The 13434-nt window shown below is 37.2% G+C and overlaps 1 protein-coding gene across 32 annotated transcripts in view; it reads right to left on the minus strand.

The window, feature by feature from the left end:
• Positions 1–13434, minus strand: part of LOC145445082 (uncharacterized) — a 59705-nt gene that overhangs the window by 32801 nt on the left and 13470 nt on the right. For 6 of the 32 annotated variants that reach the window (XM_080323204.1, XM_080323174.1, XM_080323195.1 and 3 more), the window contains exons 16-45: positions 12627–12701; positions 12154–12240; positions 10766–10855; positions 10237–10305; positions 9387–9473; positions 8426–8494; positions 7881–7964; positions 7485–7556; positions 7350–7418; positions 7198–7281; positions 6617–6676; positions 4985–5044; positions 4861–4914; positions 4716–4775; positions 4597–4650; positions 4394–4453; positions 4277–4330; positions 4005–4088; positions 3266–3340; positions 3147–3197; positions 2817–2876; positions 2701–2754; positions 2315–2371; positions 2207–2245; positions 1988–2032; positions 1354–1431; positions 1190–1267; positions 664–741; positions 497–574; positions 365–433 (exon numbers count right to left, since the gene is read on the minus strand). In XM_080323204.1, the coding sequence (XP_080179330.1) occupies positions 365–433; positions 497–574; positions 664–741; positions 1190–1267; positions 1354–1431; positions 1988–2032; positions 2207–2245; positions 2315–2371; positions 2701–2754; positions 2817–2876; positions 3147–3197; positions 3266–3340; positions 4005–4088; positions 4277–4330; positions 4394–4453; positions 4597–4650; positions 4716–4775; positions 4861–4914; positions 4985–5044; positions 6617–6676; positions 7198–7281; positions 7350–7418; positions 7485–7556; positions 7881–7964; positions 8426–8494; positions 9387–9473; positions 10237–10305; positions 10766–10855; positions 12154–12240; positions 12627–12701 (2034 nt within the window). The remainder of the gene's footprint in view (positions 1–364; positions 434–496; positions 575–663; positions 742–1189; positions 1268–1353; positions 1432–1987; positions 2033–2206; positions 2246–2314; positions 2372–2700; positions 2755–2816; positions 2877–3146; positions 3198–3265; positions 3341–4004; positions 4089–4276; positions 4331–4393; positions 4454–4596; positions 4651–4715; positions 4776–4860; positions 4915–4984; positions 5045–6616; positions 6677–7197; positions 7282–7349; positions 7419–7484; positions 7557–7880; positions 7965–8425; positions 8495–9386; positions 9474–10236; positions 10306–10765; positions 10856–12153; positions 12241–12626; positions 12702–13434) is intronic. The other 26 variants (XM_080323181.1, XM_080323177.1, XM_080323179.1 and 23 more) reach the window with 26 other exon arrangements.

Below are 13434 nucleotides of genomic sequence, written 5' to 3' on the forward strand. Positions count from 1 at the left end.
GCTATTGATAGACAGATTGAGAAGGCAAAACAATGTTTGCAATAACAATCAATAAGTAGAGGCTGGTGGGGTAATTTGCTGGAAAACTTTTTTTAAACCAGCATGTTTCAGGGCTACAGTTATTATTTGGAAATAAATACAACTTATCAACAGTTTTATTAAAGTATAAGCAATAAACTTGAAATGCGAAAAAAGGAGGACAATTGGGCATTTTTGAGCGTCTTCACAAGACCATTCACTTTTCTTGAGAAGAGGACAAATCCTCGTAAAAAGAACATATGATAGTCCTATCTTTAACGCTTCTACATAAAAAGAGATGCTGAATACCTATCTACTAATGTAAAATACAAACGACAAAGCAAACCTGTTTCGACATCTCTTTAGGAGAGTCCTCGGATTTCAAAATATCCGAGATGTCCGTATCTGAAAGATTCTGAAGAAAAACATGTTAACCATTATCGAAGTTCGCAGTGGATAGAAATCATAAATTAGCAACCTTTTCCGGCATTTTGTTACTGGTGATCTTAGATTTCGAAACGTCGGAGATGTTCGATGCATCTGCGCCGGAAAGTTTCTATAAAGACAAATGATAATCGTGATAATGTCATTCTTTAACTGAGGTCGATTGTCTGCTGTACCGCAGCAGAAAACCATTGAGCATACCTGTTTACGTACTTTCCTTGTCGCGTCCTCCGATTTGAGAATGTCAGATATGTCCGAGTCATAGTCATCACTGTCATCCTGTAAGAAGACAAACATTTCATCTACCCGGCCGATAATTCGAATCTCATGCCTCAAAATAGCCTACTCGTAATGCTCGAACTCAAAGTCTTATCTGATCATCCAAGATAAGCAACCATGCTCATGGGTACAGATACAAAAATTTTGAAATTCGCTTAAATCCGTAATAACCCTCATGAAATAATTTACAGTCATACAAATATCATATTAGATGGCATAACTGGGCAATTCAATGGGCTGAATACACCATGGGCCGAGTTCACTGGTAATCTTAGCAAAAGCAATAAGCGAAGTGCATTTATTGTTCTGTTGTTAAATCAACGATAATAATGGATTTGGTTTTGTAAAAACAAGTAAATATTGAGGCAGATAAGACCCGGGTCCATCACTGAAAAGGTCCGCAGTTGAGTATCCCTGCTGTAGATGAAATACGTAAAGTATAGCCTACCAGTTTTTGCATATTCTTTGGAGTAGCCTCCAATTTTGAAATGCCGGAGATATTCGATCCATCCACACCAGTAATTTTCTATAAAAATTAACAACCATTAAGATAATGTCACTCTTAAACTGTAAAGTCAAAGGTCTGCTGTAGATAAAAACTATTGAGCATACCTGTTTTCGTACTTTTCGTGGCACGTCCTCCGATTTAGGAATGTCAGATATGTCCGAGTCATAGGCATCACTGTCATTCTGTAGGAAGACAAACATATGATCTATCGAGCCAATAATTGGAATCTCATGACTCGAAATAGCCGACTGGCAACGCTCAAATTCAAAGTCTTATCTGGTCTTCTTATCAAAACTGTAGTTCAGAGATACTCAATTATTTCTCAGCAAAGGTTCAGATACAAAATATCGAAATATGTAAAAGTCCATTCAACTCAGATAACATAATTTACAGTGATGTATATAGTATATGGTATAACTATTGTAATAATTTATGGAATATGTCTCTGTGAAGTATAACTCAGAAGGTAGCTTTCCAATATTAGGTTGTAAGCTGTCTGGTACTTAACTGAGAGACTGACCTGGTTTGCTGTCGTGATAGTTCTTCGTATGATATATTTTGTCCATACACAGTTTATTCAAACGTTTACAAGTAGGTTTACATGAATCTCATCTCGAGTCAATTAAACATGAGCTTATAAAGACTCGAGATCATTGCAATAGGAAGTCATATTTGTATTTGAAATGTTGAGATAGTGTGATGGATAGAGATTAATATAGCAATCGCTCCACTACTCACCAACGAATTACAATCAGATTCTTCTTTCTGGGAAGTAATCTCGGTCTGAAATTAACAATAGCAATTACTGACAGGAAGTCAAGTATTTAAGGGAACAGGTATCAAATGTTTTATACTTTCTGTTATAAAATCGGCAATAGCTAACCAGATTTGCTATTCAGAGTGATTTTAAAATCAACTATTGTTTGTATGGCACATGCTCTATAGGTAACTTCTTACCGTATCTAACGGTTGCAAGGGAGAAGCTTCTTCCAGGACCTGCGATATTCATCAGGTTCAGAACATTGCAAAAAACGAGACAAGAAATGAACCATTCATGAACCCTACCTGTTCACTGGCATTCTTGTCCTCACACAGGATTTCCGGTTTGGGCAAAGCCTTATCCTTAAAACAAAATATAATTCCATAGTATACTATCACGAAAACCGGACAGACATTTCAATGACGGAAGTCTGAAATAAAACGCACCACTGTAAAGCTGATGAATTACAACACACCAATAATGGTGACAACCCGATACTTTGCAAACGTGAATGGTAGCCGGGTGGGTTAATATTGGAAACATAAGATATGATGGATCATACTCTCGACTCTTAACCTTCATACCGTTTATACCACTCGATACAGCAAAAAAGGTGTCTATTTCAGGGCAATGATAAGACCAAATGTTATTCCGACGGAATGATGGATTGTATTCAATCAATATTTCTCACCATATCTAATGGTTCCGATGGAATAGGGAGTTCAACAGAAGCGTCTTGAAGTGCCTGTGAAATGAATCATGATCATTACACTGTCAAAACTTAAACAAGCAAAATGCAACCCCCACCTTGTTGCCGGCAGATTGGTCGTCAGCAGATTTGTTTTCCGATTTCAGGAAAGGCTCATCCTAAAATTAGACGATAACTGCTGCATATTTTGCCATTACAAAAAATGAATATATAAACTTTGATAACACAGTGTCGGTTGGCACGTGCAATCAGCAACCTGATTACATCACGCATGAGAGTGTGTGAAAATGCATCAATGCCAAGTTTGAGAGTTAAGGCGTGCATCATATTTCAGTCTATGACGATTCACAAACGGAAAATTTCAGAATGAAAATGAAGTTAGAAAAAAAGGAAATGTATCCAAGTCTAAAAGTGAAACAGCATCCTACCTGAACTGGTGATTTGGGCTCCTGTAACACAGGTTCTGGCTGCTGCTCATCCTACAAATATGTTTCAAGCCAGAAATTGAATGAATATTATTGTAACATTTGAATGACAAGATTCGTACCTGATTCTGTGCGGAGCCGGTGTCAATGGGTTTAATTTCCAACTTGTCAAGCTGCTCTACCTGCAATAATAATACCTACTTCAGTTTACTATTTCAGTTTATTATTAACAATTTTATCAGAACAATACACCACAAGACTATGATACAATGAAAAGATAGGAAGGTGTCGAAACGAGTTCAAGTAGTCGTTGAAATCAGACACCCATCTGGGCATAGGCCACGGGTTCTCAACCAATGGCCACAGGGGCGTTTTGAGGTGGACCACGGAGCCATTCAGAAAATTGTACGTTTAGTGAAAGTTTTCGCTCGAAATATACATTCATATAATCATTTCAGTCGACTCAGATGAGACCTAGTGACACATATGGAGTGGGGGCAACCGCGTCGTTTGTCCCCCGGCTACGCCTATGATGTCAACGTACGGCATTACGATGATACACTAATACACTCCTGACATATTAAATGTACTATTATATTAAATCCGACTGGTTATAGAATAAAACAATGTCCTAAATTAAATATTTGTTGACATAGCCATATCTATTGATGTCAGTCTATCTTTCAACATCTTAAATAAGAAAGATGTTACCAAAGTCTCAATGCAGAGCACAGTATCTCGGTCAATCCGTAGTTCGTAGTAATTTTTTCCATTATCTTAAATTTATATGGCATCTGAGTGTACACTGTACACTCCAATCAATTTTACTAATGTAAATAAGATATTAAAAAAGTAGCTTACATCAGATCGCTCTCCAGGATCTTGATTGAATGTCATTGTGACATCATCCAACGCAGCGTCAACAGTTTCATCCTTTGGTTGATTCTAAAGAGTTGAAGTAGGACTTATCCAATAACTAAAATATTTTAACGTCTCAACACAAATTAAAAATATACGTGACAGTGCAATACTTTGAATGTGGATGAACATAATTTAATAATATCACAACCCTCATACCTTACCCTGATTTGGAATTATAAATTGTCTCGAGAATATAAAAATCAAATTCTTACTTGTTTCAAAGGTTCTTGAGATATCTGATTTTCGCCCTTCAGAACATTCTCGACCTGCAGACCAAAGAAGAATTTTCATTAATCGCAATTCATGCATAGTAACATCATTTCAGTAACCGTTTCCGACGCGACATCATCAATGGCGATCTCCAATTCACATTCTGTGTCCGTCAGAATCTATAAAGCGACTCAAAAGTGAGATACTTTAAATATAAATGCTTGCCAAGTCAAAAGAAAAACGGAATTCCAAACTCGTCAAAGCCATTTGACTGAGATTTAGATTAATAAATTGTTTAGAGAAAATGAAAATCAATTCATACGTGGTCTGAAAGTTCGGGTTCCATGCATTTTTCATCCCTCAGGATGTTCTCCACCTGCAGATCAAAGAATGAATTTTGATTCATTGCAATTCATATAATCCTATTTCTATTTCAGTAACCATTTTTGATGCAGCATCGTCCACGTGCATTTCAAATTCAGGATCTTTTTCTGGCGGAATCTACAAATTCAAAAAAAATTAAGATGCAATATGTCATCGCTTCAAATAGAAATGCCTGCAAAGCACAAAGAACGGAATTTCAAACCTGTGGTGGCAACTCAATTTGACTGAGAATTTCGCCATAAGTCAGATGTAACGGCTGAGAATATAACAAGAGTATTGAAACCAGTCACACACGCTCGACTAAACATAAAAATGTTTGCGCCAACCTGCTTCGAAGCACGATTTCTAATCATGGCTCCCACCAACGATGCATTGTATTTTTCATCCTGAAATATAAATAAAATGTGGCAGCTCCAACATTTAACAGATGCAGCCACAAATGACAAGTAATGTGAATTTTCCGCTTGCGCAAAAATCCTTGTCATAATTGGCAGTTCTATAATCTTTAGTTGCTCGCTAGGTCTAGGGCAGTGGTTCTCAACTTTTTTGTTTTCGCGAACCACTTTTGGACCATCACGGTCCCCCCGCGGACCCCCTAAGGATATTTAGTTTATCATTTTGGTCAGAAAGTTTCAAAGCATGTCTACTGTACAAAGAGCTCCCACCCTCAAAAGCGGCATAGAGCCACTTTCAGAGATTTTGACACACCGTGTGCTGTTAGATACCGACTACCGTACATAGTTCGAAAACCCCAATCTAGTGTGATGGAGCTGTATTAAGAAAGATTTTGCGATCTAAAAGGACACGCATGAAGCACACAGCACACATGAACACTTATTGCAAACATTTTGCACCTAGCGAAAAACAAAATTTGCTGATTTAATAAATTTTGTCAAGTGGGTATTTGCAGCTACTACTACACTACTACTTCCATCAGGGTTGTAACCAAGTCACAAGGCTCCGAGTCACAAGTCAATTTTACTTTTATGGTTTTGACTCGAGTCAAGTCGAGTCATTTTCAACTCACCACCGAGTCCAAGTCATCGAGCAGAGGGTCGAGTCCGAGTCATGGTGTTATGACTCGAGTCCGAGTCCAAGTCATTGTGTTGACTGCTCAGTTTCCAGTTAAAATCTTGTTAAACTACTTTTTATAACTCAGTTTAGTGATATTGAATGGTTCACATTTATAATATACTAATTTTCCTCACTTTCAGCAGTTTCTTATTGCATTTTCAAGTAATAGCACCAACAGACGAAATCCCAATGCAGTGGTGACTCTACTATTCTTCAAAATTACGATGAAATATTGGTCTTGGCCGTCTGTGTCTCAAGTCATAAGACTTGGTTCAAGTCATGCGCAATGACTCCAGTCCAAGTCGAGTCAATACACAGTTTGACTCAAGTCGAGTCGAGTCATCAGAAAATCGGGACTCGAGTCATTACAACCCTGACTTCCATCCCCCCTCTATATCGCTCCCTTAGTGTTTCCATCCCCTTCAAAATAAAAATCGACACTGGGGGCAATGGTGACAGGGTTAAGAACCACTGGACTATACATACAACGTACAATAACAAGGCATAACGAGACGTAACAAGCAGATATATATATGAGGGTATCGGAACGATCAAGTACACTCTCGCAATCTACTATCCACCTCAGCCTAGCGCCTGAATTTATAGGGTTTGATCTTGATCTTATGACTCTTTTTTAGACGCTTTTCCTTGATTTTTTTATTCGACCTTCACCGAGTCTGTCACCGGGCTTCTTTTAGTAAAAACTCCATAAGAATAGTGCTGTACGGGAGGAGGCTACTAGATGAAATTACTACGTATTGACACTTCAAAACACGCTACTGCCGAGACTCGACCTGGGGTCTCTTGGAGTGTATTTACCGACTATACCAACTCCCCCAACCGTCTATAGTCACAGCATGATATCAATAAATGACTATCATTACCTCTGTCAAACAAATGCTGTCCATGGTAATTGGTGAATTTTTCTTGGATTGTACCTTTTTCTGCAAATTGTACGATTGCGATTATTTTTTAATTAGAAACGAACGACTGATCTGTGATTTGGATTTGATAAGGATCACACATTGCTAGCATTTCCAATCGGGAAATAGTTCTGTTGAAATGAGCCTGAATATTTTTGGTTTTTGCCAGGTGTAAATCGTCAGCAACTAGTAGAGAATTAGAAAGGACATTGCATATCAACAATCGTTTCATACTTTGATTTATCTGCCTTGGATTCGAATTTGATCAAAATACTCCAACCAAGTCTGTGCCTACAGAAAGAGTTTGTGTACCATCTAAAATTAGTATATAGAGCTTAAGCACTCTCTTATCCCCGATTATTCGAAATTTCCTGCCGTTGACGTCATGTTTTGTGATCCGATTGTTGAATGTTGATATACAACAACAAGTGTGAATATACTATTCAATTGTATATTGATGTTCTGCACCTCCAAGAAGCTCCTCTAATTAATACAACAACATTCATTAATCTTAGTTTAGCAATATTGCAAACAGAACTCACCAGGAGTTTAGGAAATTCTTTCTGCTGAGAAGGTGAAGGCTTACGGGTGGTAGCAGAGGTTCCTACTTCCTTCATCTTTGGATCCTACACGAAGAACGAAAATATACTTGGATTTTACTGCGAACAAATTATAACGATTCCATTTTACTCACAAGAAGCTTGCCTTCAGGATTCTCAGACGGAAACGCTTCGGCAGCAACATCAGCCGATGTCGATGGTTCCTTAAAAAATCAACAACTTATTTTGGTAGAAATTTAATAATTGGCAAAGTAATGTGAAATAATTACCTGTGGAAGAGATTTTTCTTCAGAAACTTCTTTTGTTGGCATTTGCATCGATTTACTTTCGCATTCCAAAATCTGTTTAGAAACAAGTTTATCATATCAAAATCTATTTAGAAAAAAAGAGTGGGACCCAACATGTTTACAGCTTATACTGGTGCAGGAGAAAGCATGTAAGAGATGGAATTAATTGATTTCGAATTATGAAATGTAAAATTCTAGTCAGTATCAGATTACAGATGATAAGAACGAGCCCTTTAGCAGTAACATTTAACATAGATACAACCAATATTACACACTTTCACCATGACCTGTTGATTATTAACGAGGAATCAAACTCTCTCAAATATGTGATGTGTGTGCTAACAACAAAATTGATAAAATTTGAAATAAATCACCTACCATTGATTTTGTCGTTGATTCGTCACTGCGAGTAGAGTCCAGATCCATTTTTCGGTTTCCAGAGCCCTGAGATTCTGCAGATTGCTAAAATAGAGAAAATTAAAATATATTCCTTATCGATGATAGTCCTTTCACATCAGAGTTTGGCAAGCTTTTGATGTGGTTCAGTATTTTGCTCTTTTTTTGGGACATCATGTCGTTGGTGAAATAATAGGCTACATCCCGGTTATTTCTAGGACTGGAAGTGTATCAAACACTTACATATACCAGCTCGTAACAGCCTGAAGTACTTTTGAAACAATATCCAGGTCCAAAATATTTACATAATGACTAATTTGATGTCATTTACTTCTTACCTCTTGTGTTATGTTTTTTTGCTTATAATATATATGTTTGTTATGCATTATGTACATAAATATGAAACTATAGAGTGGTGAATGAATGAATGAAAGGCCTGCAGTAGCTCGTTGTCATCGAATCAATACCAGAATTTGAATTAATAAACCACATATCCATTCATTTTACAGTAAGGTAATACTAATCACCCGAGCAGATTTCTCTTTGGAGGGAAGGCTCTCCAGCACTTGCCTGTTGCTCTCTCCAGGCTTCAAAATCTGTGAAATTAAACGTGTCAATGCTCCGGTGATTATTGATTTCAATGATCGTGAACTTGAGGAGAATAGTAATAGATTTTTGTGCTCTCTCAAATATTTGGAGCGATGGCATTGATCAGGGTATATAAAAACAACATTGACCAATGGTGCGATTGGGGAGGGTATCTTATGGATTTAATTGCATGTTGATAGATTTTCTTCATGCTGATTTACAGTCCCACATATACTAACTCCTGATAGATGGCAAATCATGAAATCATATGAATCAGGATTTGCAAAAACACATCTGTCGCACAAAATAAGTGTGTGATTATCTCTTACTACTATCTCTCTCTCTCTAATAGTCTACCTAAACGCATGAGCGATCTCATCTTCTTGTTGTTGTGATTGTGCGACGTGCGTGCATGTATATATTAGCACCCACGTCTTGTGAGTTGTTGGAGCAATAGGGATTAGTCTAGTCGATGCAACTGTTCTTTTGTATTTCAGTTTGATCATTTATTACGGTATTTAACCTATGAATAAATGCAAAGTTGCACAATAAGTATAAAATATGATATACATACTAATTTGAAAGTTGCAAGAATGATTCATTAAGATTAAATCTAATCAACAAAATAGGTACAGTCCTTAAAAAATAGCATGCAATAGGAACTTGGTTCATTTCCATCATACTTACGCACTCAAATGTATGCTGGTAACTATTATTGCAGTAGCAAATTCTTATGAATCCAAATAAAATTGTCAAGGAAAAAGCAATGAGTTCAATATCAATTGGCATTTATTTCATGAGTAGAATTGCATTCGCCATAGTATATCTTCATATCTCTTTCAAAACAGTTTTACCAATTACGTATAAAAAATATAGGCATATTCAAAATATATAAGCAACATGGGATTTTGCTGTAGATTTAGAGCGACGTGCAGACGCCGGTTGGTCATTTTGACCGCTTTCCAAGTTTTTGGACTTTGGTGCCTGCTAAAGAAAATTAAATTGTAACGATGAATGAGTCTATTGTAGCGGCTCAACAAGGCGCGCTCATCGATCGTGTTGATTATTTGATTAATAATTTGTGAATGCTTCAGCATCCCCTTTCAATGCATGCATGTTGATGCGTTACCTAGCAGTTACTAACTTCGCTCGCAATAAACGGAGCTCTCGCTTCACTATTATGGATCTTCTATTTCAAATTATAACTGTAGTGCAGGAGTGTGCAACATTCTCGCCTAGCACAAACGTCTTGGGCTCTAAATTTTTTAACACGTTTGGCCAAGTACCATTTGGACAGTATGCACATGACGCAAGCATTGCTGAAAAGTTATGGTTGAGCACAGGATTAAACTTGATCACCACAACGTTCACATTCGACCATTGATTGGGCCTAATTGCATGCGACCAACAGTGGCCAAAACCTGTGTGTCATGACAAATCATACGTATCAGTTGAAGGTGTCTTCACCTCCAGGCAACATAGGTTAAAAAGCACTGGATTAAACTATTAGATTTAATTTTATCAACAAAATAAATTCTTTTCACTCCACAAATAAGAACCAACAATAGTCACTTGGTTAGGCTGATTTCAATTAAACGTCCGCATTTGAACACATAAATATAATTGCAATAAGAATTATATTGTTAGTTGTTAGTTAAGTTAAAGTAGAGAATTATTATTACGTCTACAACTATTACATCACATGATAAAAATACTCGGGTGGCGATAAAATTCAAAATTTATCACCAACCAGGGATTTAGAGCGACGTTCCGGGAGAGATTTCTCACGTTGACCGTTGTCCTTGGGCTTCTTGGCCTGCTAGAAAAAATCAAATTATAACAATGAATGATTTTGTGAAAGATAGTCCAATTGAATACGCAACTGCAGTTCAAGAGTGGACAATATGCTTGAATAGCAAGCTACCTAGTGTACTATATATGTAAGACTTAGAAAGCCGTACAAGGCTATATCTGCACCTTCCTTCTCCAGCGGATATGCACATTATGCACTCATAGTATGCATATGCACAGATCGTGTGTATGTCTATTATAAGTTGGTGTATATGCCGCAAAAATACACCAAGTACAAAAATATACAACATCCTATTTACCATATATCTTATAACGATTAAGTACAGAAATATGAAACTTTATAGTGTTGAATGATTGAATGAAAGAACTTGCGGTAGCTTGTTGTCATCAAATCCACACCAGAATTTGTATATTTATGCATTGTTGTAAAGCGACAAAGCAATGAATCACCTATCCATTTATCTTACAGTAAGGTAAGAAGCAATCACCCGAGCAGATTTCTCATCGGAGGGAAGGCTCTCCGGCACTTGCATGTCGCTCTCATCAGGCTTCAAAATCTGTGCAATTAAAAGTGTCAATTGTACGTGGATTATCGATTTTAATGATCAAGAACTTTAAGAATATCGTAATAGATCTATGGACTCTCTCAAATATTTCGAGAGATCGCAAATGATCAGGGTATAAAAACATCATTGACCGACGGTGCGATTGGGGAGGGTATCTGATGGATTTAATTGCATGTTGAATAATTTTAATGCTAATTTACAGTCCCGCATAGAGAAACCATTCACGGATTTTAACTAACTCCTTATAGATGGCATGTAATCATATCAATCAGGATTTGTAAAAACATACCTGTTACACAAAATAGGTATAAAATATGATATTTGAAGAGCTTCTTGGAGGTACAGAACTTCAATATATAATTGAATAGTATATTCATATTGAAATGAACCCGAATATTTTCGGCTGACACTCGTCAGGGGTAATCGTCAGCAACAAGTAGAGAATTGGAAAGAACATTGTATATCAACAATCGTATCACAAAATATGACGTCACCAGCATGAAATTTCGTGAATGAGAGAGCGTTCAATGTACTATTTTCAGGTGATACACGAACTCCTTTTGTTGACAGAGTTTTGGTTGGTGTATTTTGATAAAAGTCGACTCCAAGGCACACAAATGGAATTGTGAACGGCCTCGCCCAACGATTCGAAATCGGTCGTCTCGATAATTATTCGCACACATCGGATTATCTAACAGATGTTTGCCGATGGCAGAATTAATGGCCTTTGATCGATCAGCATCAATCTTAAGCGGATGAGTTAAGGGTGAGCTTTTCACTGAGCGTGATGCACGTGTTCTGATGAATCTGGGGACATGTTGGTTTATGCGTTCCTGCAGACGTTTTGACGTTCTTCCTACGTAGTCACAATCACAGTGGCACTTAGGCTACGTAGGAAGAACGTCAAAACATCTGCAGGAACTTGTACTTACGCATCAAAATGCATACGGAAAACTATTATCACAATAGCAAATTCCAATGATTCAAAATAAAATAGTCAAAGAAAAAGTAATGACTTCAATATCAATTCACATATATTTCATGAGTTGAATTGCATTGGGCATAATATAATATAACTTCACATCTCTTTGAAATGATTTACTGTTATGTATACAAAATATAGACAAACGATTACATCAGTACCACCTGCATGTATCACACCAGCACCTGCTGATAAAATTAGTAAGCTTATTAGATAAATTCGAGAAGCAATGGAAGTAAATGGAAATTATCGTCTGACGAACTAGAAAATATTCTGCTGGATATCACATTCGCAATAAATGACCAACCTGGGAATTTACCGTGGATTTAGAGCGACGTGCAGAAGCCGGTTGGTCAATTTGACCGCTTCCCAAGTTCTTGGACTTTCGAGCCTGCTAAAGAAAATTAAATTATAAAGACAAATGAGTCTATTATGGATAATGTATATTAAATGATAACTGTAGAGCAGGAGTGTGCGACATTATTGACTATCACACCACATTGGGTAATAAATTTTTTAACACGTTCGGCCAAGCATCATTCGGACAGTATACACATGACGAAAGCATTGCTGAAAAGTTATGGTTGAGCACATGATTGGACTTGATCACCACAACGTTCACATTCACGTTCACATGCCCAAGACGTGCGTGTCATGCGAGTTCTGCTACAATTACATCTGTCCTACCTGTATCACACAATAATAAAGTTAGTATAAGATAAATTTTAAAACAAGCCAAAAATATTCTAGTGGCGATAAAATTCAAAAGTAATTACCAACCAGGGAATTAGAGCGACGTTCCGGGAGAGATTTATCACGTTGACCGTTGCCTAACTCCTTGGGCTTCTTGGCCTGCTAGAAAAAATCAAATTATAACAATAAATGATTAGGTGAAAGATAATCCAATTTAAAACGTAACTGCAGTTCCAGAGCGGAAAATATGCTTGTATAGCAAGCTACCTAGGGTTATAAATACGCAAGACTTAGAAAGCCGTACAAGGCTATATCTGTACCTTCCTTGTCCAGCGGCATATGCACATCAGGCACTCATGGTATGCATATGCACAGATCGTGTGTATGTATATCATGAATCGGTGGACATGGCGCAAAAAAACTCAAATATAAAAATATACAATGTCCTATACAATGTAACATGCCTTCAAACCCACACCGTAGAGCCAAGTGCTGGCATGTAATTCTTCCATTGGCCAGTATCTAATTGGCTTGCACCTTGAACTATGATGACGACATTTTCTCAGTGCTATCCAAGGGTAGACCTATATTTTAATTGACTGCTTTGGGATCCACTTTTATCAAACTAAACAACCCACTCCTTTGTCGCCAGAAGGAATCTTAAAATCATTCACTAGCTGTCCTTCCTTAGCTGTTGTCTGTGTGTGTTTTTGTTCAAATTTTTTCCTCTGTGTTGCTGCATTGTCTCACTGTATTCGTATTTTGTTCCTCACACGCGCACTACTTTTTTTCAAGTTGCTTGTAGCCATATACGCTGCATTGTTGCTATGGTTGAAATTCCATTGATGTTATTTCTAAATTTTCATAATTGCGTCACAATTTGTCATTGGGTTTT

This window comes from Botryllus schlosseri, chromosome 8 (genome assembly GCF_051294905.1).
Source record: "Botryllus schlosseri isolate E-star chromosome 8, Bs_hap1, whole genome shotgun sequence".
In the NCBI taxonomy this organism is placed as follows: domain Eukaryota; kingdom Metazoa; phylum Chordata; class Ascidiacea; order Stolidobranchia; family Styelidae; genus Botryllus; species Botryllus schlosseri.